General features: G+C 39.3%; 1 protein-coding gene across 1 annotated transcript in view; it reads left to right on the forward strand.

Annotated features, from left to right (window-relative positions):
• Nucleotides 1-27,525, forward strand: part of MYO5B (myosin VB) — a 577,307-nt gene that overhangs the window by 185,357 nt on the left and 364,425 nt on the right. Inside the window, 1 exon segment of the mRNA XM_043977928.1 lies at nucleotides 18,746-18,856. Within this exon segment, the coding sequence (XP_043833863.1) occupies nucleotides 18,746-18,856 (111 nt within the window).

Here is a 27,525-nt window from a genome sequence, read left to right on the forward strand (position 1 = left end):
TCCACTGCTCCACCTAGCTGCCCTACCTAACATATTTTTTAAAAGTTTTGAGTTCCAAATTCTATTGCTGCCTCCCTTTCCCTTCCCCCCCCCCCATCAAGATATAGGTTAAAGATCTGTAGTCATGTAAAACATTTCCATATTAGTTATTAAGTACAAGAAGATGAATTTTTAAAAAGAAGGAAAGAAAATAAGGAATAGCATGCTTCAGTCTGTATTCAAACAATATCAGTTCATTTTCTAGAGGCAGGTAGTATTCTTTATCGATTAGTACTTTGGAATTGTCTTTTATCATTGTATTCCTAAGAATAACTAAGTCATTCACAATTCTTCATTGTATACTATTGCTGTTACTGTTTACAATGTTCTCCTGGTTTTGTTCACTTCACTTTGCATCAGTTCATGTAAATCAATGAATTTTTTTTTCAAATTTAAGAGTTAGGGTTATGGTAGAGCTAGATAATACAGTGCCAGTCTTGGAGTCAGGAAGACTCATCTAAGTAGATTCAAATCTGAGTTCAAATCTGGCTTCAGACACTTAAAAGCTGTGTAACCCTGGGTAAGTCCCTTAACTCTGTCTTAGTTTCTTCATCTGTAAAATGAGCTGGAGAGGAAAATTACAAACAACTCCAGTGTCTTTGCCAGGAAAACCCCAAATGGGGCCACAAAGAGTCAGATATAACTGACACCCCCTACACACATACACACACACAATGACTTGAGTTTTCATTTTAAAGCTAGGATGAAGCTAAGGGTAAGGCTTAAAGTTATTAAGTTGAACAATATGCCTGGGTCTATGTTAGAGAATAAGATCAACGCCACTCCAAGTACTTGAAAGACCCTTTCCTCTGAGCTACACCAGTCACCATACTTTTAGTGATAACATTTTGGCATATTCACCACTTGTTATTTTAAACTTGAAATTACTTTTCTTTTTAAAAATATTTTTAACTTTTAACTTTTCATTTTATTTAGAATTTTCCTCATTACATGTAAAAAAACCAAATTTTTTTCGTATTGATTTTTTAAAATTTTGTGTTCTAAATTTTCTTCCTTCCTCCCTCCTCATCCCTCCCTATGAAATCAAGCAATTCAGTATAAGTCATACATGTGCAGTTATGCAAAACATCTTCACATTAGTCAGGTTGTAAAAGAAAATAGACAAAATAACTTTAGAAAGAAGAGCTAACAAATAAAATTATACTTCAGTCTGTATTCAGATATCATCAGTTCTTCCTCTGTTGATGGTTTGCATTTTTCATATGTCCTTCTGATATCATCCTGCTCATCATTTCTTTCATAGTTACTATTGCTAACTGTATTACCCTCCATCTTACTCCCTCCCTTTGATATTTACTCTATTTTCTATCTTCGTTCACCCTATCCTTCTTTGAAAGTGTTTTGCTTTTTACTGCCCCCTCCCCAAATCTGTGCTTCCTTTGCCCCCTTCCACTCCCCCTCAGGGCAAAATGTATTACTATACCCACTTGAGTGTGTATGTTATTCCTTCTTTGAGCCAATTCTGATGAGAGTAAGGTTCAGTCACTCCCCTGTTCCTTCCCCATCTTCCTCTCCACTCCATAAGCTTTTTCTTGTTTCTTTTATGTGAGCTACTTTTCCCTTTTCCTTTCTTCCAGTGCATTCCTCTTATCCCCTTAATTTTATTTTAAGGATGTCATCATGGGTCAGCTAGGTGACACAGTGGACAAAGCACCAGCCCTGGACCCAGGAAGCCCCAAGCTCAGATCTGGCCTCAGACATAAGCCTGCCCCACAAAAAACAAGGATAAACAAAAAATAAATGCTTTACGGATATCATCCCTTCATATTCAATTCACACCTGTGCCCTCTGTCTAAGTATATTCCTTTCAGATGCCCTAATACTGAGAAAGTTCTTATGAGTTAGAAGTATTATCTTCCCATGTAGGGAAATCTTCCCTCTCTCCTACTTTCTCTTTAAAGTACCTTTTGAGCACTTCCAAGGTATGAGACCAATTCCTATTTTTCTTGGAAGCTTTGGGTGTTGGAGCTTTGACTTTGCTATTATTTTCTTCTGAGGGTGTATTCTGGTCTACTTTGTCCCCCCTTCTACCCCCCCCCAAAGTTTTCTATGGTCCAGTGCTTTCTTTACCTACTCATCTTGACCTGAAAGCAGATATCTGGTTGAAATGTGATTCTCTGTGGTCAGAAGCTTGGCATGCCTGTGCCGCTCCCCCACTGGGCTGCCACCACTCAAGTCAGCCCACTGGTTCAGAACCTGGGTGTTTTGCTCCAACTCCAACAGAGGCTGCAGCCACTTCACCCTGACCAACCCCCTCACTGGTCCACTAGCCCAGGTTCAGAAAAAGCTGCTGGTGCTGAAGACTCTGAGGCCCTGGAGGTGATGTCTGTCCCAGGCTGGGTCCTCACTGCCGGCTGATCTCCTCTCTTAGCTTGAACAGCAGGTGATCCCAGTTACCTAATTAAGCTGTCTTTGGCTGAAAAATAGTCTCACTCTTTTCTTATGTGGGTTAGGCTGCTCCAGGAGTTGTCTTATGGCATTATTTTTCGGGTGTGTGGATGGGTTTGTAGGGAGCTGAGGAGTCACAGCCTTTCCTCTGCCATCTTGCCTCTGCCCCCCAAAATTGATTTTCAAGACCACTAGGTTGAATCTATTAATTATTAGCCATAGGATATCCCTTTCCCTCACTTCATTTAACCTGTTGACAATTCCTCAGAGGGGAATTCTGCTCCTGCAGTATCGCTCACATTCATTTCCTCTTTTTCTCTCCCACTTCTTTAAAAAATATTTTTTAAATTTATAGAATAAAACAAGCCTTTCCAAAACACCATAACAAAAAAGATGATTGCACATGAAACTGTAAAGCTATTATGCACAACTTGCTATTTTAAATATATAATAACGTTGTCATGTAATGTTTTTTCCTTTTATTCTTCCCTTCTTCCTCCATCCTAGATATGGTTACCATTAGACAGAAATATTCATGTGTGTGTGTGTGTGTGTGTGTGTGTGTGTGTGTCTATAAAATCATTCTATACATAGTTCTATTTATCAGTTCTTTCTCAGGATGCAGATATCATCTTCCTTCATATCTCCTTTGTAATTAATGGATTAAAGAGGGGAGAGACTGAAGGAAAAGAAATCAGTTAGGGGGCTACCACAATTATCTAGGAAAGAGGTTTATTAGGCTCTGTACTGAGCTGGTATAAATGGGAGGGCAACAGGGATAGGGTAAAAAGAAAGGCTGAGAAGGACAATAATAATTTTTGACTATTATAAATCTTTCAAAATTGTGTGACTTCAGTTTGTCTGGGATAGTGAACTAGAGCCCTGTCTGGAGGCTGTAGAATGCATTTTAGGGTCCCTTGGGAGGCCCTGGTTTAGCTACTAGGAAGCTAGGTACATAGTACTTTTTTTTTCTATGCTGTGTAGGAAGGAAATATGCATGAAACTGCGTCCAGGGAGTATAGAACATGTTATAGTGCAAAACCTCCATAAGGCATTTTGCCTGGAGCAAAATTGGCATAATATCATCTTAATTTCGCTTCATTTATTTTTAATCTTCTGGACTTTCAAAGGAAAGCAGCTAAGTGGCTGCTGTTCAGTTTCTTGGCCTTCAATTAGGAAATGATTCTTTGCCAACTTCAGTGCTAGGGCTGAAGGAAAGAAAAAGGCACTCTCCTGTCATTATGTCACATTTTGATCACAACTCTTCTTGCTGTGTGTTTTCACAGGGCATTTTGATGGCCCAAACACTTAGTCCCTTTTTATTACCCCCATTCTCCAAATCTTAGGACATGCCTATGATCTTTTTGGTATTTATCTTTTTTTTCTTTTAATTAAATTTTTTTTTTTTGGTGAGGCAATTGGGGTTAAGTGACTTGCCCAGGGTCACACAGCTAGTAAGTGTTAAGTGTCTGAGGTCAGATTTGAACTCAGGTAGTCCTGACTCTAAGGCCGGTGTTTTTTTGGTATTTATCTTAAAAGGATCTGCTTTGTCTATGAAGTTGAAAATGTTGTTAGCTTTTCTCCTCTAACTGCTGTAATGTTTTCAGCCTTGGTAACTACCCAGAATGACTCTGGAGCTAAGGGAGAAAGGAAATGTAAAAGTTGTAGAATATCTAACCTCTGACTCCATTGCAGTCCCCATCCTCCTGCCCCCACCCAACATTCAGGGCTGTCATGGCCACATTTAAAATGATGTGTGTGTGTGTGTGTGTGTGTGTGTGTGTGTGTGTGTGTATTCCAGTAAAGAAAGAATAAGAGTTAGGTGGTAATAATCAGAGAACAAAACCTGGGGGACATAAGCATATTTAATCAGGCTTAGGTTAGATTAGTTTATGGTAAAATCTACATCTAAACATGAAACCCAAGACAGCGTTCTGTGCAAAAATGAAATGGTACACCTGATGAATCACAGCTTTTGAACTCGAAGGAACCTTAGAGAACCTTTAGTTTGGTTCTCTCATTTTACAGATAAGAACATTGAGGCACAAAGAAGTTATTTGACTTGCTACATAGGTAGCAAGGAGTGAAGCTATGATTCAAATGTCATCCTTCTTACTCTGATTCCAAAGCTGGGATTGCTTTTTAAGAGGAGAGGTAGGTGATGGCTACAACTGACAAAAATCTGGGGATCTGAAAACAAGATGGATTAGAACAAAGCTTCTTAAACTGTGGGTTGAGGCCCCATATAGGGTCGAGTAATGTGAGGAAAGGAGAAATTGTCTCCTCTCAGTAGGATCTGCCACATCAGCACCATTCAAATTACACTCCTGTTTGAGGACCCAGGTCTCAGCTTCCCTCTGGCAGAGAGAGATCACGTGGTTCAAGTAGCCCTGAGCTGGTCTCAACAAAGTTCTCTTCTGGGTTGTGTTTATATAAGGGAAGATTGAAGGAATGTCCCCAGTGTCACCTCCCCATTAGCTGAGAACTCAAAGAATAATTATGGAAATTAGGGTTAAGAATGCAGCATTCCAATTAGCTAGCTTTCATGCTTAGATTGTAACCCTTAAGTAAGCAGCCAATGATGACCAAGAGGAGGGTCCATTTTGCTTTAGGGACTAGGGATTAAAACAGGGCCTTGGAGCTCCTATCCTCTGCACCTGCCTGCTGCACACTGATAGCAGTGCCCATTCTTTCAAGAATGAAAATAAATGAGGCTCTGACACATCGCTGCCGAGTTCCAGAGAATTATTGAGCAGGGGTCATTTTTCTCTCAAGTAACTGAATGTGGGGGTCGCAAAAAATTCGGCAATAAATGTTTGATTTGTATACCTATTTTATATACCTATATACCTGGGGCTGCATAAAAATTTCTTGAGCAAAAAGGGGTCGTGAGTGGAAAAAAAGTTTAAGAAGCCCTAGATTAGGGGGCAGCTAGGTGAAGCAGTGGCCCTGGATTCAGGAGGACCTGAGTTCAAATCCAGCCTCAGACACTTGACACTTACTAGCTGTGTGACCCTGGGCAAGTCACTTAAGCCTCATTGCTCCACAAAAAAAAGAAGCCCTACATTAGAATTTCAAAGAACAGCCAATGGTGACTTATTCATATTGCTGCTTTTAGCATTTCTGTCTAGAGTGGTGGATAGTTCCATTATTCATTCCAAGTTCCCTGGTCATCTTCATGTCATACTCCTGTGGGCCAGACTCCACTTTCAATCTAGCCCTCCCCAGAACTGCCCTGGATCCATTAGCTCCTTTTGAGTGAACCTTTGATTTTTCTAGTCTGACACATGTTTCTGTTTCCCAGTTATCTTCACATCTTGGTACAAGTATTATTCCACCCCTCATGCTCTGGGAACAATAATCAAAGCAATGCTACTGTTCCTATAAATTGTTCTGTGACTCCATTAGCCATCCTTGTCACTTTCCTGACTGACACTGCCCCTTGCCCCCATCCAGATTTGTATCTTTTCTTTCTCTATTGGAATGTAAGCTCCTTGAGAATAAAGAATATCTTGCTTTTTCTAGTTGTATTCCCAACATTTAACACAGTCCCTGGCACATAATTAGTGCTTAACAAATACTTTATCATTCATTCAAAGTAGAATTGGCAAACACTTATTAAGTGTTTACTATATCCCAAATGTCTTAAGTGCTGTGAGAAATACCCTGCCCTCCAGGAATTCATTTTCTCCTGACCTACACACATGGGATAACAAGGGAGAACAAAAAGTTAAGGGCTAGGCTGTTTGGGACTGATCACAATTCCAAGTAAGAGTTCAGGGAGGGGCAGCTAAGTGGCACAGTGGATAGAACAGTGGCCCTGGAGTCAGGAGGACCTGAGTTCAAATTTGATCTCAGACATTTAACACTTACTAGCTGTGTGACCCTGGGCAAGTCACTTAACCCCAATTGCCTCACCAAAAAAAAAAAAAAGGCGGGGGTTCAGGGAAAGTAGATATAATTGTGGGCTGGGATGGCCTTAGAAAGCTTTGTGGAAAATGTGTTGTAGGACTTGAGTGGGGTCTCACAGGATGAGTAGAATTTGAGAAGATTGCCTATATGTTGGTACCTCTAGTTTCTCTACTTGACTCTGCACTCAGGTTTGCAACCTTTTCATTAAATCAAAATTATTCTCTCCCAAGTCGCTAAGGATCCCTTAACTGCCAAATCTAATGGCCTTTTCCCCATTCTTTTCCTTTTGACTGCTCTGCAGCCTTTGACACTGTTGTTCACCCTCTTTTCCTTGATACTCTCCTCTCCTCTCTAGATTTTTTGTTACACTGCTTGCTCTCTCCTAGTTTTTCTCCTCCCTGTCTGACCATTCCTGTCTGACCTCCTATCCTGGATCTTCACCCAAGTCATACCCACGGACTGTGGACTTCCCTCAAGGCTCTATTCAGGTCCCTCTTTTCTATTGCACTTGGTGATTGAGTCAGCTCCCATGATTTTTTTTGCATATCATCTCCATGTGAATGACTCTCAGATCTAATCTATCCTAATTTAGGCTAACCTAGATCTCATTTAGCCCAGCTCTAACCTCTTTCTTGACTTTCATTTCTTCCTCTCCAACTAGCCTATTAGATATCTCAAGCAGGGATGTCCCAGAGGCATCTTAAACTCAACATGTCTAATACTGAACTCATAAACTTCACCACCATACTCCTTCTGTCTTCCTAACTTTCCTATTACTGTTACGGGTACCAGCATACTTCCAGTCATCCAGGCTTACAACATTGGTGTCATCCTTGACTCCTCATTCTGTTTTACTTCCCATCCAATCAGTTCTCAAGTCCAGTTGCTCCCTATTATACCTGTAGGATTCAATATAAAATCCATTGTTTGTTTTTGAAAGTTCTTTATAAGCTGGTCTCCTTCTAGCTTTCCAATCTTATTACACCTTATTCCCCTCCACTAGCATCCTTGTTATTCCTCAGACAGGACAGTTCATTTCACAACTCCCAGCATTTTCATTAGCTGCAACCATGCCTGGAGTGTCTTTCTTCTTCATCTCTGCCTCCTAGCTTCGTTGACTTCCTTCAAATGTGAGCTCACATCTCACCTTCTGTAAGAAGTCTTTCCCAGTCCTTCCCTCTGAGACTACCCCCAATTTATCTGTGCCTATCTTTTTTTTTTTTTTTTTTTTTGGAGAGGCAATTGGGGTTAAGTGACTTTCCCTGGTTCACACGGCTAGTAAGTGTTAAGTGTCTGAGGCCGGATTTGAACTCAGGTTCTCATGACTTCAGGACAGGTGCTCTATCCACTGTGCCACCTAGCTGCCCCTATCTGTGTATATCTTGCTTGTACATAGTTGTTGGCATGTTGTCTCCCCTGTTAGTTAGACTGTGAGCTCCTTGAGAGCAAGAGCTATCTTTTGCCTTTCTTTATGTCCATAGCTCTTAGCATGGGGTCTGGCACATTAGTAAGCACACACTAAATGCTAATTGACTGATGGGGTAGGAAGAAAGGCTCTCTCAGACCTGGAATGCTTTTCTTTGCCACCACTTAGATTTCTAACATCCCTTCAAGACTCACCTCAGGTGCTGTCTCCTATGAGAAGCTTCTTCTAATCCTTCCACTTATTAGTTGCTTTTATGAAATTACTTTGTATTGCATAAGTTTTCCTATGGAATCTACTCTTCCCTAGGATGTAAGTTTCTTGAGAGCAGGATCTGATTCATTTTTGCCATCATATCCTCATTGCCCAGCACAATGTCTTACACATGGTAGGCACTTTATAAATTTTGCTGAAGAAGAATGAATGAATAAAAGAAAGCGAGGATACTCTAGGCAAAGGGAACAGAGCAAGCAAAGTCAGAGAAGTAGGAATAAGGAGTGAGTGCCCAGGGAAGATGTACAGAGTGTGTCTATCTGGATGGGGCGGGGGCAGGGTTCATATTCCAGGTTAGTCAGTGGTACATAATGTTGGAAGGATCATATGGGGAGTAAACATTTCATGTAATGGGCAATAGAACAATGATTCTTTTTTTGGTTTTTGTTTTTAATTTTATATTATTTATTTATTTTGCCAGGCAATGAGGATTAAGTGACTTGCCCGGGGTCACACAGCTAGTAAGTTTCAAATGTCTGAGACCAGATTTGAATTCAGGTCCTCCTGAATCCAGGGCTGGTGCTTTATCCACTGCACCACCTAACAGCCCCCCAGAACCATGATTCTTAAATGTTTTTTGTGTTCTGGAACCCTTGAGCAGCTTGGTGATGCTTGTGGAACCCTTCTCAGAACAATTTTAAAGCTGCATAAAATAAATACATGGGAAAAAATTTTATCAAAACATTTTTTAAGAAATCCATGGATTGGGGGCAGCTAGGTGGCACAGTGGATAAAGCACTGACCCTGGAATCAGGAGGACCTGAGTTCAAATCCAGCCTCAGACACTTGACACTTACTAGCTATGTGACCCTGGGCAAGTCACTTAACCCTCAGTGCTCCACAAAAAAGCAAAACAAAATAAAACAAAAGAAGTCCGTGGATTTCAGCTTAAGAACTACCTTGCAGAGAGGGGATCTTTATTGCTTCTTGAGCCAAAGAAACATGATTAAAAATAAAACAAAAAAGTTTTCAGAAGACAACTCTATTAATATTCAACGGTGGATTAGAGTGGGGAGAAATTAGAGATGAAAGAATGGCTGAAACACCTTGGTGGTAATTCAGGTGTGAGGTGATGAGGGCCTGGACATAAGTGGTGGCATTGGGCACGAAAAAGAATAACATAGTGAAATATTTAATCATAATATGATATTTAGATACAATATTTATTTATGTAGGGAACCTAGATGGCATGATGCTGGTTTTGGATTCAGGATGGCCTGAGTTGAAGTACAGCCTCAGACACTTAATGGCTGTGTGATCCTGAGCAATTTACTAAACTTCCTTACCCTCAGTTTCCCTTTCTGTTCAATGGAGATATTAATGCCATCCACCTCCTGGTTGTTATGGTAAAATGAGATAATATTTATAAAGCATTTTGCAAACTTTAAAACTCTATATAAATGCCAGCTATTGTTATAGAGAAATATATTGTGTCCATCTGATTTGGGGCATTACAAAATGAATAATATTTTTTCTTTATCTCTGTTGTCCCTTATTTAGCTCCAGAGTGCTATGGTGCCTTTCTGTACATGTACTCAGTTCTCTTTCCTAGTGTTATTGGATTGTTTTAGGGGATAAAGGCATGTTGGGGGTGCTCTGTATGGTCCACATGTCAAATTGGCCTTGGAGCTGATCTTCAGTAGCATTCATACTGCTAGTACAATTAATTAAACAAAAATGAACTGCAGCCACATTCTCTGCTGCCTCATTCTCTGTGGGAGCTGTCACCAGAGTTACAGTTCTGGGGTGGGTGTTGGGCTGCAGTGAAGAGAATAAGGAGGAGGAAGAGGAGGGGGAGGAGGAGGAAGAGGAGGGGGAGGAGGAGGAAGAGGAGGAAGATGAAGAAGAGTGTGCTTTCCCTTTCTGCAACATCTTCTCCAAGGGGTCAGCTCTCTCAGTTGTTTCTGCTTTTCACAGCTTATCTCACTGGATCCCACAAATTCTTATAAAGCTCCTGCCCACGAAATAATGGAAATGGAATGCTACAATATTAGAATGACCAAGTGGGATTGCAAAGAAGAGCTATTAGAAGACATCTCCTCTTTCTCTTCTTTGTGGCGAGTGGGATGGGGACCATGAATGTGGAATATTGCATATGCATTTATGCTTTTGGGGGTATGTTGATTAACTATAAGGAACTCCCCCCCCCTTTTCTTTGGATGGCTTCTTGGGATGAAGTAAGGAGAAAAATGTGCTGGGAAATATAGATGATGTAAAAAAATATGCCAACAAAATCCACTTTTAAAAGGTTAAAAAAAAAGCTCCTATCCACAACTTCCCTCATTTCCCACATGCTTCTCAACATGCTCAGCCTACTTGAGCAGCTTCGAGGTCATGCCTGCTTTGTCCAAGGATCACTGCCTTCACTGAAGAAACGTGAGCTTTTCTCCAAACTTTTTTCTGCTTCAGTCCCCTTGGCGCCAGGTTGACATGGAGGTTCCCAGTGCATGGTGCTTTTCAGGGAAGGGAGACCATTCCTGACTGGGAAAGCTTCAATTAGAGTGAATAAATACTGAATCCCGGCATGTTACTTTGGAAAGACCACTGACCCCTGTTCCACAGGAGTGTAAATTCAATAACTAAGTAAACCAGGAGGTGTGAAGTGAGCTAGGTCTTTACGGATGCTGAAAGCAGGCTATGGCTATTTGTTGGGGAAACATGGGAGTTTGAATCTGCTCTAGATTAATAAGGAAGAAAAGAGGTTAACATCTGATGAGGAGGTTCTGGGTCATATGTTGGCAAACATATCTCATCACCTCCTTCCTGGACTATCGCAATATACCTCCCAAATTGGTCTTCTGGCCCCCATTCCATTTTTCATGCAGCTAACAAAATGGTGTTCCTAAAGCACTGGTTTGGCTTGTTTGTCCCCTTGCTCAGAAGTTCCTGTGGCTCCCTATTATCCTTTAGATAAAGTATATCCCCTCTGCCTCATTTTGAAAGCCCTTCACAATCTGCCTCCAACATACCTTTCCAGCCCTCTTGGACATTATTCTTCTTAGTGTACTCTTTGTTGAAGCCAATGTTGGCCTGCTTTGTCTTCCCCAACCTTAATGTTTCATTTCTTATTGTTGTGCCTTTACACAGGCTGCTCCTTGTGCCCTAATTCTCTGTTTTCTTCTCTCAAGGCGAAGGCTGGCTCCTTGGTCTTAAGATCAATTGAAGGACCTGGGTATTTTTAGTATGGGGAAGAGATATGGCGGGGTGTGATAATTGTCTTCCAGTACTTGGAGAACCAGTAAATTTCCTAACAATTAGAGCTTAACAAAATTGGAATGGACACCTGAAGAGGTAGTGGGGTTCCCTACCTTGGAAGTCTTCAAGCCAAATCACTTTTTAAGCATGTTATAGTGGGAAATTATAGCAGCTAGGTGGTGCCATAGTGTGCAGAGTGCCAGGCCTGGAGTTTGGAAGACTCATCTCCTTCAAATATGACCTCAGACACTTACTAGCTTTGTGACTCTGGGCAAATAACTTCATCCTGTTTGCCTCAGTTTCCTCATACGTAAAATGAACTGGAGAAGGAAATGGCAAACCCCTCCAGTGTCTCTGCCAAGAGAACCCCAAGTGGGGTCTCAAAGAGCGGGCACGACTAAAACAACTCAACCACCACCACCACCATCACCACCATGACTGTTGACATCCCTTACAACTTTCAAATTCTATTTATGATTCTACCTTGGAGAATCCTTAGTTTTTTTTTATTTTGTTTTTCAAAGCTCAGATACCACATTTTTTCCCCAGTAGAATGTAAAGTTCTTGAAGGTGGAGGCTGTTTGATTTTTTGTCTCTGTATCCTCAGTGCCTGTCACACAGCTGGTGTTTAATAAATGTTTGCTGAATTGAATGAATGCTCAATGCTCTAAGAATATGTAATTCTCTCTGAGAAGTTCTGTATATGTGACATAAACCCCAGCATTCCTGCCCTCTGACTGTGCAATTTCATTTGCTGGCAATGTGCTGTTAGGTAAACCCTTTCCATGGCTCCAGTTACATGGGAATAACTATGCTGGATCCTGAGCCATTTAGAAAACAACCACTTCCAGTGGTTGTTGTTGTTTTGTTTTTTGGGTGAGGTAATTGAGGTTAAGTGACTTGCCCAGGGTCACACAGCCAGTAAGTGTTAAGTGTCTGAGGGAGGATTTGAACTCAGGTTCTCCTGACTCCAAGGTCGGTGCTCTATCCACTGCGCCATCTAGCTGCCCCAGTGGTGGTTGATTTTAACAAAAAAGCTGCTTAGTGACCAGAGAAATTTTTCATTCTCCTTACCCTACTCCAACACTGGTGGTTATAACCCCAGGGTAGCTTTACAATCCAGATGTTTAGGCCATGCTCACATTCTCAAAAAGCCTTTTGTAGATGCCAGAACACTTTGTTTGTGTCCCAGCACTGCTACTTACCACCTGTGACCCTTGGGCCTCAGTTTCCTCAAATATAAAATTGAAGAGTTTTATTAGGTAATCTATGTGAGTCTGTTTTGCTCTACAGATAACCTTGCACTTACTTATATGTGTGTTTTATTTTCCATACTAATAGAGTATAAGCTCCTTGAGATCAGGGCAAGATAGACAAGAGGATGACAAGAAGTTAAGTGTGGATAGAGCACCGGCCCTGGAGTCAGGAGTACCTGAGTTCAAATCCTCCCTCAGACACTTAACACTTACTAGCTGTGTGACCCTGGGCAAGTTACTTAACCCCAATTGCCTCACACACACAAAAAAAGAGGAAGTTAAGTAACTTGCCCAGGGTCATATTGGTAATAAGAAAGAGATACAGGGTTTAAACTCAAGTCTAATTCCAAATCTGTGAGGCTGTGTTTAGAAGAAAAGATGAAGCTATAAGAAATATTGGTTAGATAGACAAGAGGATTGTGCTTTCATTCCTTTTGTGCCCTGCTATGTGATTTTTCTTTGGTGTGTGTGGGGAAAAGGATTTTTAAAATATTTAGATATAGGTTGGTTAGTTTGATGTATTCAAAATACAGAATAAAGAACTCCCACAGTTCTTATAGTTTCTATTTTATTAAATTACATTATAGAGGCAAGTTTATTAGGTAAATAAGGTTGTTGGCTCCCCCCCCCCCACTCTCTATCCCATTCATTGAAATAAGTGTAGCTTGACTCAACATTGCTGGTGCAGTGAGCCCGGAATGAATTAAGTAATAGGGTTATCTAGTGATATTCAAGGCTCAAGTCAGCATTGAAATGTTACAGGACTCTTCATGAATAAAATAATCCAGAAACATCTTATTAATTAAAATAAGCTAAAAATATCTTGCATTTATGGGGCATTTCTATTCCCAAGCCCTTTCATGTCTCTCTCTTATTTTCACAGCATCCTAGAGACATTAATAGGAACAGTTATTACAATCACCATTTGATAGATGAAGAGTGAAAAAGCCCAGAGTGACTAACCAGCAAATATTTGTGCAGTGCTTTCTGGTACAAGGCATTATACCAGCTCTGTTAGATTTACTAGGAGGCAACAAATCCCCATCCCTGTAAAGGAACTTTCAGCTTGGTCAAAGACACAAGACTTAACTAAATATGAAAAATTTAATAATATAAGAAGAGTTAAATAACAACACCAAGCAGAACTCCAGACTGTAACTCTCAATTCACATGCCATGATGATAAACTTAAGTGATTTGGTCAAAAGCCAACAGCTTCAAGCTAGGATTGGAACCCTGGTCACAACTTCTAGCCCAGTCTGCCTCTCTGGCATCTTGATGATGACAGTTCAGTATCCCCCAAACTCAGGTGCTTTGAAGGGAGAGAAAGACAAGTCTCATCCATTCACTTTTCTGCAGTATTTCTCATGTATTGTGGGATTGAATGCAGGAACTGTTTTGTATTAGGGTTGTGGGTGCTATGCCTTATTTGGTGATGGGAGATCCTCATTACATAATTCAGAACTCAGCATCAGGAATGATGTGGATCACTTCAGAGGGACCAGAGATGAGCAGTATAATTAAAGTTTAGCAAGCAGCACCTTAATGAAAGGTCAGTAGAGTCGAATGGTGGGTGTCAGTGACAGCGAAAGATGACAATGTAGGATGTGTGAGGAAGAACTAGCTGACAGTAAAGGTTGTTAAACACAGCTCAAGTGAAGAGTCTGTCAAGTCTCCTTCTCTGGAGATTTCATAGTAAGCAGTGCCTTGATATCTCTGCTGTCAGATTTTTGGGAAAGCTCACTTGGAGGCAGGGAGGTGGTTACGGAGATATCCTGAGGTGCCTCCAACCCAGTGCCAAGAACAAATTGTATTTGTTTTTCATCAGTGGGATGGAATGTCAAGAATTCAGATTTATAGATTCTAACTTTCAAATAGATGAATATTCGAAATGGACTACATTGTGACTATATTGCTATAAAAACAGGGTGTTCATATTAGAAACCTATAGTTTTCAAAAGGGCATTGGGATATAAGAAAGAAAATCCTTTTTGTAGTAGGAAATGTTCTCTCTCCCTCTCCCTCTCCCTCTCCCTCTCCCTCTCCCCCTTTCTCTCCCCCTTTCTCTCCCTTTCCTTCCCTCTCTCCTTTTCCTTCCCTCTCTCCCTTTCCCTCCTTCTCTCCTTCCCACCTTTCCTCCCCTCCCTCCCTTCCTCTTTCTCCCCTCCTCTTCCCCCCCCCACTGTCTTCTCCCTCTCCCTTTGCAACCCCCCACCCCCCACTGGTGAAAAGGTAGTAGATTTATATAGAAATCCAATCTATAATATTGAATTCATCAGCATTTCCAAAGAACTTGCTTATAGAACTAAAAAGTACAGGTGAGAAATGCTATTTGTAATGGTTTAGCATAGAAGGAAATTAGTCTAAGTAAAGATGTTGCTTACCTGCATGACTACTTAACTGGAGGCTAAATTACTCACTGACAAAAGTGGGATAGTTAATGAAGTTGTGGCTACAAACCAGGATGGTATTTGAGAGATTAAGTGGTATTTTTTTGGGGGGGGTGGATGTTAGTATTTACAGAACACACAAACACATAATCTTTATGAGGCATTCATTGACATTTAGATTTAGGCTTGGATAATTTTAATAGCTAAGGAGCTGATTTTGGCAGGGTTGCCATTAACCAATTAGAAACATTTAAAAACACATTTTAAATGTTTATTCTACTAATTACTTTCTTGTGACTTGTAAAAGAACTTGCCTTCACTACCTGAAAGTCATGGAGAGCACACCAGCAGAGACTCCAGGGCTCTCGGAAGATTTAACTGCCACTTCTGTGGCAGGGCACTTGCCAGGTCACCCAAGGTTTGCATTAAAATCACAAGCAGATTTTATAATATAAAATAAAGTTTTCTTCATGAATTCTGTTCTTATATCATCATTTCTGGACATACCTTACCATCCTCCATTCCCTAAGCACTGTGCGCTTTTTCAAACCTTAGTGAATCTTCACTTATTTCAAAACAAAAACCAGCAAAACCAAAGCATTGGCCCTGGATTCAGGATGACCTGAGTACAAATCTGGCCTCAGACACTTGACACTTACTAGTTGTGTGACCCTGGGCAAGTCACTTAACCCTCATTGCTCCACAAAAAAACAAAACAAAACAAACAAAAAGGCAAATCCAGATTACATCAACTATCCTAATCTCTCTAAGGAAAGAGTAAAGTGAATTTCCTCGTTAATGATAAAAAATTCCCCCCTTCACAGTTGAGGCAAATAAATATGTCATCCTTTTTTGTCTAGGTTTAAAACAAGATTATCTGAAAAGGTTTACATTGCCAATATAGTTAGTTCCTTGTGGTGACATATAGCTATCCCAGCAAATATTATTGCATAGTGATTTCATTCTCCAATATTTTTGAATGAAATTTTGTATCTCTATGATGGACTGCTTGCTTTTATTTAAAAATATATTATTCAATACAATTTCAAAGCTGCCCTGCTTGTCTGTGATCACTTCTGGCCTTCTGTTCTCTTCTGTGCATTTTTAAAAAAAATGCTTAAATGACTTTTTCTTCCTCCCCCTTTATTTTGGCTACTTTATCCCCACCTCTCCCTTCCCTTCCCTTCCCTACCTGAATTCTTTCCCTATGAATAACAAAAAGGAAATAAAAACAAAATCATTACAAATGTTCTCTGCCATACAAAGCAAATTCTCATGTTGACTGTGTCTCAAAACTGTATGTATTTTTCTGCATTTTGAGGCCATCAGCTTTCTTTTAGGACTTGGATAGCATGCTTCATCCATGGTCCTTTGGAATCATGGCTGATAATTGCATTGTTGAATTAAGGCTGTAATTTAATTTAGGAAGTATTGTTATTTTGATGTATTTGCTCATCCTCATCATTAGCAGCAGATACCACCTCTTGTCTTCCTTGGTTTTTGTCAAAATTACTTTGAAGTTGTCTTTGAATAAGTATCTAGTATATGTGGATAAGTCACTGTCCAAACTTTTGATTTATTTTGCTTTTATAATGCAGTAGAGGTAAGGACCTGGTGTAGTAGAGAAAGGACCTGAGTTAAAAGCTCATTTCTAACAACTAATAGCTCTTTGACCTTGAGTGAGTCACGTAAATTACCTGTGCATCAGAAAACTCCCTAGGATTTACCAATTTAGTCATAGATGGATTAAGATGGTAGATGGAGGTTCCACAATAGAAGTTCCCTAATGGCTAACATACATTGCATATTTACTTATTTCAATATTATTATGTTATCACTTCAGTTTCTCTTAATTATTTTTTTAATATTTTACTTTATTTATTTGTTTATTTTTTGCAAGGCAATGAGGGTTAAGTGACTTGCCCAAGGTCACACAGCTAGTAAGTGTCAAGTGTCTAAGGTTGAATTTGAACTCAGGTCCTCCTGAATCCAGGGCCAGTGCTTCAACCACTGTGCCACCTAGTTGCCCCAGTTTCTCTTAATTGTTAGTGGAATGTAGAAATGCATATATACGTATATTATTATTATTATTATTATAATTACCCCACTACTTTAATGTATTCTCCACAATTGGGTAAGTTGTTGGTCATTGGAAGACTTTAAAAATGGGTTTTTACTTTTGTAAACTCTTCAAACTGCCTGTCACTGATTAGTTTTTGTCTTCATTTGATTTGTAGTTTTGTTGAATTCTCACGTTTCTTAATTTTGTATTTCATTTTATGCAATACTTCATTGTCCTCAAAGAAAGACCTTTGTTATACTATGGTTTGATGCTAAATGAGCTCTTCGCTACTTCTGTCAACTTGTTATTATTGTGACAATTTATAATAATAATTTTAGCTTATCTATATAGCACTCAAATTTAACAATTTTCTGTCTAAGCATGTTAAATTTGGACTTCTAACTTGTAAGAGTTGTGTGGGACCTTTCATAATTAGGTGAAATATAGATTAAAAAACTGTTGTTCTTCCATAATCTCTAGGATGTCAGTAATTTATATCATGATCTTCTACCTTTGTCAATTGGATCCACATGTTTTCTCATATTTTGGGTAATTTAGTTCTATTCTTTGCTCATATAGAAGCAGCAAAATATTCTACGTTGTGTGGAATTTTGTTTTCTTCTAAAGAAAATTTAGTTTATGGTCTTAGGAAATGATATTTATTCCATTGTATATATTGTTCATTTTCTTCATTATTACTTTTAATCTTTTTTTTTTTTTTACAATTTGTCTTACTTTCCTTATGAGGCTTTTTTTTTTAATTTGAAACTTTTAAAAAATTGATCCTATGATTTTCCTAGGCTTGGCAATTCACTCCTATTTTCTGGGAATGTGCCATTTATGCATTTGAGGACATATCTGGGTATATCTTGTGTGAATTCTTTTGTTTCTGTTACTTTTAGTGCTTTAGCATATTTTATTACTGTGTAATATTTTTATTTATACTCATTCTTCTTTGTTTTTTTCTTATTTGGGTTGAATTTTAATTTCTTTTGTGATTTCTTGAAAGTTACTTCACTTTTTTTGATACTTGGGTTTTTTCTTTGGGGGTAGGAGGAAAACAGACCCCTTCAATTCTCTCAACCTACCATCTTAAATCAGTCTTTTGTGAGGTTTTTCTTGTAACCATAGCATCTTGATATACTGCATCTTACAATAAGGAAAATCCATTGAGTACCATTTTTATCTTATATTTTTTTCTCTTTTCTCAGGATTGTTCATGTCCCTGTGTTCAAAAATATTATATTCATAGCAACTCTTTTTGGTGTGCCCCTCAGTTGGGGAATGGCTGAATAAGTTTGGTATATTAATGTGATGAAATATTATTTGAAGGGCACAGTTTCAGAAAAACCTTTAAAGATTTTTATGAAATGATGCAGTGTAAAATGAGCAGAACCAGGAGAATAATTTATAACAATTTTGTAAAGACAAACAACTTTGAAAGGCTTAGAAATTCTCATCAACACAAAGACCAGTTATGATTCCAGAGGACTCATGAAGAGACACAATATAAACCTCCTGATAAGGGTAATAGACTTGGTGCAGGTTGAGGTTTATTTTCTTTGGACATGTCTAATGCAGTAATTTATTTTGATTGAGTATACATATTTGTAATAGGGATTTTTCTTTTCTTTTTCAATGTGGGAGAAGGTGGGAAAATGAGAAGAAAGATTTTTGTTAATCAAAAAATTTTTTTTTATTAAAAAAAAAAGAATATCCAAAGAAGCATTTTTAGGGAACTGAAAGTTACATATTGAATCTGACTTACTTATGCTCATGTCTTGCAGTTCACAAGGGTTTGGATCCCTGACCCTGATGAAGTGTGGCGATCAGCAGAGATAGTCAAGGACTATAAGGAGGGTGAGAAGATTCTCCATCTTAAACTTGAAGATGAAACTGTAAGTGTTCTCGTTGTAAATGGCTTTGATCGATGATGAATGGAACTAAACCTTAAATGAAAACTCTTTGGATGTCAAGAATTCTATGTAAATGTAGTTCCCTATAGAGGGAGTCTATTAAAATCCTAAGGCATAATTTGATACTTAATAATTGCCTTTTTGTGTAGTAGTGATAATACTTTGGAAAAAGAAACATACTTGAAAGAAGGATTGTCAGGAATGTGTTTATTTATAAGACATATTTCATCAATTCTCAAAGACATTTATGGTCAGAACTTTTCCCATCTCTAATCTTTTTTTCCTGCACCTCTCCTTCTGTAATGTTAGGCAGAACACATATTTATCCAATTCTGGGTGCTAGGCATTGTGCTAAATGTTGGGGATTCAAATACAAGCAAAAAGAAAGGTCGTCCCTTCCCTCAAGGAACTTGAATTCTAATGAGGGAAATACCACGTGAAAAGGGACTGAAAAGGGAATAGAAGAAGATCTGCACAGGGACATGGTGGCAAAATGTAGAGAGAAGTACAGCTAAGAGGGAAATGAAACATTGCTACAATGGAGGCTCTGGAAGGCACTCACCAATGAAAGAAAGGGACCAGCTTGGCAGAGAGATGTTCTAGGGTGAGAAGACAGCTGAGTAATGGAGGGATCAAATACAAAATCCTCCTTTAGGTTTTTAATGCCCATCATGGTCTAGCTACTCCTCTCCTCCACCTTTCCAGTCTTTTTACATTTTACTCCATACCACATACTCTTCACTCTTCCTATCTGTTCCATGAATAAGACATCTAATCTCTCCTCTTTGGGCATTTTCTCTGACCATCTTCCATGTCTAGAATTCCTTCCTTCCTCACCTCTGCCTGCTGCCTTCCCTGGATTCCTTTAAGTCTCTACTAAAATCCCATCTTCTACAGGAAGCCCTTCCCAACCCATCTTAATTCTAGTGCCTTCCTTCTGTTGATTATTTCCTATTTATCCTCTATATAGTTTGTACATATTTGTTTGCTTGTCTCCCCCATTTGATTGGGAGCTCCTTGAGGGAAGGGACTGTCTTTTGCCTCTTTTTGTATCCTTAGGAAAAGCTCCTGGGACATAGTAGGTGCTTAATAAATGTTTATTGACTAACAGAGGGGAAGTAGATAAAGTTATTGTAACATTTATTTGCATGATACTGTGGGAGACAATAGTTTTCATTAAGTTTTATGGACACAAGCCCCTTTCCCAGGGTTATGTGAAATAAACACCAAAATGACATAGTTAATTTTTATTTTTCCATGCCAACAGAAGGGAATGTTGGTTTAGAATTTTGAAATGTTCAGATAATATCATCCCAGCAAGAGTCTCACTCCAGATGTTAGAAAATGACTCTTGGACTATACAGTAAGGATTTGATTGAATACTGAGATGTGATCACATGATACACTGTGGAGCTCTTAATTTACTGGATGAGCTTATCTTCCCTTGTAGCTTCAAGAATCACAAATGACTCCCAAGGCAAGCATCTTTATCAGTACCTTATTTCTACCTGTCTACATGACATGAACCCTTATATACTTCCCTATCACCTTAAATTCAGCAAGCCCCAAAGCAAACTAATTGTGACTCCCTTGTTTCCCAAATGGCTCCCTTTCTTCACTATGTCCCCTTCATTGGTATCACCACCAGTTTTTCAATCTTCCAAGCTAAACACATTTGAGTTATCTTTTATTCTTTCCTCTACTCTATAGGCAGTTAGGTGGTATTGTGGATAGAACACTTGACCTAGAGTCAGGAATACATGAGTTCAAATCGATCCCCAGACACTTACTAGCTGCATGACCTTGGGAACATCACTTAACCCCTCTTAGCTTCAGTTTCTTCATCTGTAAAATGAGAATATTAATAAGGTCTACTTCCCAGGGCTGTTGTGAGGATCAAATGAGATCATATTTTAAAAGTTTCGATAATCCTAAAAACTATGTAAATGCTAACTATTATTATTGCTGTTCTTGCTATTGTTACTTTATACCATATAAGCAATCCTATTTATGTAGTTTAGTATTTTGTGCTTTAGCATCAACAGAGTTTCATCCATGTTTATGGTCCCTCTACCAGTGAGAATTGCAGCCCATTAGTGTCTTTGGGGGTAAAAAAACCTTTTTTTTAAAAAAAATGAATCCACCATTCAGAGTCTTTTCACCTGCTAGAAGTTTTCTAATCATCCATTTAATGTTTTGGGGAATACCAGTATTCAACTTGGATTTTTTTTTTAGTGAGGCAATTGGGGTTAAATGACTTGCCCAGGGTCACACAGCCAGTAAGTATCTGAGGCCAGACCTGAACTCAGGTACTCCTGACTCCAGGGCCGATGCTCCATCCACTGCGCCACCTAGCTGCCCCATGATTTTCTATTATCCCATTTTTGTTATACGACAAACTCATCTCTTTTTCCAATCAAATATTCCCTTTAATATTATTTGTGTCACTTCTCATGCTCAAGCCATCATTACTTCCTTATAGCATTTGTTTTTATGTTCTCTTTTAACTTACTTGTAATATCATAAAAGTATTTTATTATTTTCCAATTACATGTAAAGATAGTTTCCAACTTTTGTTTTCATAGGATTTTTAGTTCCAAATTTCTCTCCCACCCTCCCTTCCCTCCCCCCCCAAGATAGAAAGCAATCTGATATAGGTTATATATGTAAAATCACATTAAACATAACTTACTTGCAATATCGATACTTCTGAGACTCTGATGCTGCAGGATCCACAACCATGTTGAATCACTGAGAAACTTTTTCATGTTAAAATGAAATCTGTGTGGCGCTTTTTGGGGATGGATCACTATAAATGCTGTGTGGTTTCCTAAATCCTCTGTTCCTACTCTGTTTATCATTCTTCCTTCTTTATATAAACTGTACATGTCAATGAACTAATCCAATGGGCTCCCCATCATGCTACATGTCAGTGTTTGGGTGATGTGAATTTCTCATATTCTTTTATTTTCAAGTGTATTCAATATTCATTGAGTGCTTGCTTTACAAAGTATTGTGTTCTTGGTGTTGCAGTGATACAAAATGGGAAAGATTCAGTCCCATCTTCATTGAACAAAGTATTATCTATTTGATAGACCAGGAGATAAGGACCTAGAGCTGCAGAACATGAGGAGATTGGCATTAGTTTGAAGAGGGTAATAAAGCAAGAGTTCTTGGGATCCTGAGGAGGGAGAGATGACATCTCTTCCTGTTGAGGGCAACGGAGAGGGTTTTACCAAGAAGTCTATATTTGTACTGGACCTTGAGAAATGAGGTAGGGTTTGTGACAAATAGAAGATGATGTTCCAAGTAAATGGCATGTGTGAAAGACAAGAAAGTAGGAAAGCCTTCGATATGTTTGAGGAGTAGTAAGTAATCCAGTTTGCCTTATTCTCAAATAAACCTGCAAAGATATTGTTATTTGAGGTGGACCTTGAATGCCCCACTGAAGCATTTGTGTGATAATCTGTAGTCAATGAGGAGCCAATAAAAGTTTTTGAGCAGTAGAGTGATATTATTAAAGCTCTGCTTTAGGAAAATCAGTCTGCAGCAATATGTTGTCTGAATAGTGCCAGGAAGACCAGTTTGGAGGCTGTTACATTGGGGTGAGAGGTGATGAGGACCTGGATTAGGGTAAATAGAGGGGAAAGTGCTAGATGTTAGAGAGTGTTAGAAGGGCTAGGAGTGTTAGAGAGCTAGAAGGGACAGGACTCAGCAAATGATTAGATAAGAGTGTGAGGGGGAGGAGAAGAGGGAAGAGTTAAAGATGACTTGTAAGATTTTGAATCTTGAGTGACTAGAAGACTGGAGGAACCATCCACATAAATGAGTGATTAAGAGAAAGTTCTTACTTTGGCTTGCTGTTGGGACATCCAATAAGCAGTTGGAGATAGATACTGGAATTTGGGAAAGAAATGAAAAGTTTCTTCCAAAAAACTCTATTTGTTCCTTTAATTTCTACTTCCTTCACTTCATACTTCCATAATTGTTCATGGTTAAATAAGGTAATCAGGAAGGAGGTCTTTGTTGCTAAAACATAGAGGAAATGTGTCTAATCTGGGCAACCATCTTACTTGCATGGATTTCCATGGTGGGTGGGGGACTAATTGCCTGATGGACTAGTGACTAGGTGGCATCCATGAAAGAACCCATTCCTTGGACCCAGGGAAATCCAATGGGGAGCAGGTAATATTTATTGGATTGACTTCCCCAGACTTCCCCACTCTTTAAGATTCTTCTTGGGCTCCACTTGTCATAAAGACTTCTCTGCCCACTCCAGCCACAACTGGCTTTTCACTTTGCTGATCTCTATTGCATTTGTTTCTTCAACCATTTGTCCAAAAATCAATCATTTATGGTCTTGCGTATGTGTTGTCTCCCTAACTGGATTGTAAACTTCTTGAGGGTTTTGTTTTATAAAACAGTTTGTCACAAATAATGAGCAGACAATGATGGTGAGTAAATTTCACCCCTGATTTTGTGTCACCTTGATCTGATCACTTAAAGAAACTGGATCCCAGAGAATTTATTTGTGAAATGGATATAACAAGAGTGATTTCCACCTCCCTCACTGGCAGAAAGACTTTGATAGCTTCATCATGGAGACAGTTTTTTTTTTAACTTAATAGTATTTTTTCCAATGACATGTATAGATAGTTTTCAAAATTCATTTTGATAAGATTTTGAGTTCCAAATTTTTTCCCTCTCTTCCCTTCCTCCCCCCTCTCCAAGACAGCCAGCAATCTGATATAGGTTATATATGTACAATCATGTTAAACATTTCCATGTTAGTCATGTTGTGAAAGAAGAATCAGAACAAAAGGGAAAAACCACAAGAAAGAAAAAAACAACAAAAGTGAAAATAGTGTGCTTCAAACTGCATTCGGACTCCATAGTTCTTTTTTTTTTTTTTTTGATATGGAGAGCATTTTCCATCATGAGTCTTTTGGAATTGTCTTGGATCATTGTGTTGCTGAGAAGAGCTAAGTTTATCATAGTTCATCATTGCACAATGCTGTTGATACTGTGTACCAAGTTCTTCTGGTTCTGCTCACTTTACTCAGCATCAATTCATGTGAGTCTTTCCAGGTTTTTTCTGAAATTTCCTTTCCCCTCATTTCTTATAGCACAGTAGTGTTCCATGACATTCATATACCACATCTTGTCCAGCCATTCCCCAATTGATGGGCATCCCCATGATTTCCAATTCTTTGCCACAACAAAAAAAGCAGCTATAAATATGTTCATACATGTAGGTCTTTCTTTCTCTGTTGTTATCTCTTTGGGATATAGACCTATTAGTGATATTGCTGGGTCAAAGGGTCTGTATAGTTTTATAGTCCTTTGGGCATATTTCCAAATTGTTCTCCAGAATGGTTGGATCAGTTTAAAACTCCACCAACAATGCATTAGTGTTCCAATTTTCCCACATCTTCATGGAGACAGTTTTGATATCAAACTCTGCAAACATGGTCAAGTCACTTAACTAAAAGGAATATTCTCATCTCTACAATGGGGATAATAATAGCACCTACCTTCCAGGGTTATTGTGAGGATAACATGAAACTATGTTTAAAGTCCTTTGGAAACCTTAAAGAATTATAGACAGGCTAGTTATTTGGAGGCTTTGATAAGAGAAAGTTCCTAACAGATAGCCATGATTTGTCACATTAAACAATGCCTGAGACAGAATTAAAGATCTCTCATGCACTTGAGTGGCATTTATTTTTCACTAACAGATTTCATTTTTTAGTGGGTGGGATTTTGTGTGCCTTTTTATTTGAAATTGTATAGAGGTATTGGGGGATTGAGCTGCTCTGTTGCTAAAACAGAACAGATGCCTGCTTTCCTAAGCTGAAAGTGAGCCAGGAACTGTGAGTAACTCCTGGATGGGCTGCTGCCTGGGAGCCAGTCCCTGCCCTGCTGTGGTATGTAGTGGGTTACCTTGTAATTGGATAGAAAGCCAGAGGACAGGGATTGACAGTTCTGCAGCCCGCTATTTCTCGGAAAATCTGATTCACTGCAGGGCAGCTGAACAGTTATATTGTGTCAACTTGCCAGGTCCACTGTGTGACGGGGGAAGAGATGCTCTATGGGAAATGCGACGTGGCTCAGTGGCCTCAACAAAGCACAAGAGGGAAATGGCTTAAACGTTTTCTCCTGTAACTTTGTAGATGTGGATCAGCCCAGCCTACCAGATGAAGCTGCCTCCCTCTCCCAACAGCTTCCCACTCCCTATCCCTTCCTCATGAAAGTACATCAATAAGAAGGCCAAATAATTAGATTCTCTTAAAAAATTAAATAATTACTTTTATTATGGAGCATGTAATAGTTTTCCAATGACTTTCACTCAGAAGAAGGCAGGTTATTTACTATTAGTTCCATTTTATATATGGGCAAACTGATATACAGGCTGATTAGGAGGCAAACCCAAGACCCCACAACTAGTTAGTAACTGACTCAGGTGTTTTTATTTTTTCCTACATGATCTTATGCTTGCATGAACCACTACCCAGACACTTTACACAGTTCACTTCAAGAATCTGTTTCTCCCCACCCCAAATCCCCCCATCCCTAAGTCACTAGGGAAGGTAATACCCTCAACTTTGGAACTCATATAGAACATGCTGTACATCCGACTGAGCTGTTGACTCAGGCCCTGTCAGTCTGCTGTGCTGCCTCACTTGTGCACACACTGGGCACACTAATGTAATTGACAAGTAGTATTGCTTCTGGCAAGAGCATTTCAAATGACTGCCCTATGGATGTCACCATCCTTGTGACTCCCCAGACTAAAACTTATTCCTGGCCACTATTCTGCTATTTTATGTCCTTGCCTCTGTTAAAACAAGCGTTTTGAGGTCAGGGACTACAACTAGCAACATAGTGCCAGGCCTGATGGTAAGTGGTAAATAAATGCTTTTTCCTTCATTTGCTCCTTTCAGATTAATTTTTTTCCTGTACTCCTGTTATCCCTATCTTCAATTTACCTATATCTCATTCTTTGGGGCCTATTGTGATAGCCATTTGACTGAGAGATAGTGTGTTAGAGTATAGGAAGTGCAGGACTGAGAGTCAGGAAGATTTGGGTTCAAATCCGAGGGTGGAATTTACTGGCTAGGTGTCCCTCTAGCAATTCTCTTAACTTCTTCAGGCCTGTTTCCTCTTTTGCAAAATGACTGGATTGGAATCACAGCCTCTGAGGTTCCTTTAATTCAGCTCTAAATTCCATCTTTCTTTATGGTCTTATTAGTCAACAAGAAGCATTTATTAAGTGCCTAATAATAATCATGACATTAATAAGAGTCATGAAAGATAACATATACATGCATGTGTGCATGTATATATGCATATGGTATGTGTGTATATGTGTATCATGCACAAACATATATATACTATATATACATATAATCTACACACACACACACACACACACACACACACACATATATAGCACTTTATTGGCAGGCAACTCAGTGGGTAGAGTGCTAAGCCCAGAGTCAGGAATCCCTAAGTTCAAATCCAGCTTCAGACACCTTCTAGGTATGTAACCCTGGGCAAGTTACTTCACTTCTATATGCCTCAGTTTCTTCATCTGTAAAATGGGGATCATGATAGCATCTCCCAGGAGTACTGTGAGGATCAAATGAGATAGCAGAAACTTTATAAATGTTAGCTCTTGTTATCACAACAAGCCAGTGAAGTAGATATTATCATTATCCTCATTTTACAAATGAGGAAACTGAAGTACAGAGAGGTTAAGTGATTTATCCACCCCCACTAGGGACCATCCAGGGCAGGTTTCATACTTAGTTCCAGTCTTTAGGCCTGCTTTGATGTCTGTCCTGTGACCTTTCTGCCTGCTATGTGCTTAAACAGTGGTCTAAGCACTGAGACAGATACAAAACTGGCCCTTACCCTTAAGAAGCTTGCATGCTACCAAAGGGAAGGTGGGTAAACAAATGAGGAAACACAAAATCTATAGGTATTAATAATATGAACAGGGCCCTAACCACTGGGCATGGGTGGAGGGCCCAGAGAAGGTCCGTTGTACTAGGTGACCCTTTATCTGGCTCCTGAGGTGAGCTCAGGTCTCGAAGAGGCACAGGTGGGGGAGGGAGGGCATTCTAGGCTTGATGGGGTAGTGCTTGCAAAGCAAAAGGACAGAAGAGGGGATGGTTGTATCTGGGAGAGTAACCAGATGAGTTTGGTCAGAATGGCAGGCATGTGATCAACTTAGAAAGACAGGCCAGAGCCAGACTGGAAAGGTCCCTCAGATCCTGGAAGACTTTGTGTTTTGTTCTGGAGACAGTAGGAAATCATTGGCGTTTTGAGCAAGGAGAATGGTTGCACTTTAGGACCTGAGGTTTTTGGCCATTACTTTATACAGCTGACTCTCATGGCATTTACCATCCACCAAAAAAATCCCAGGTATGAGTGTATGCATGCATGTGTGCGTGTGTCTGATATAAGCTATCGTCTAGACACATCTTAACTATTCTGTTCTTAGTTTAAAAAAATCAATTGTCAAAGTGCAGGAGTTTATATTTATTCCTATTAAATTTCATCTTACTAAATTGGACCATCACTCCAGCCTGTCAGGATGTATCTGTATTACGATTCTGTCATCTAGCATATTACCTATGCCTCTC

Source organism: Dromiciops gliroides, chromosome 1, assembly GCF_019393635.1.
Source record: "Dromiciops gliroides isolate mDroGli1 chromosome 1, mDroGli1.pri, whole genome shotgun sequence".
In the NCBI taxonomy this organism is placed as follows: domain Eukaryota; kingdom Metazoa; phylum Chordata; class Mammalia; order Microbiotheria; family Microbiotheriidae; genus Dromiciops; species Dromiciops gliroides.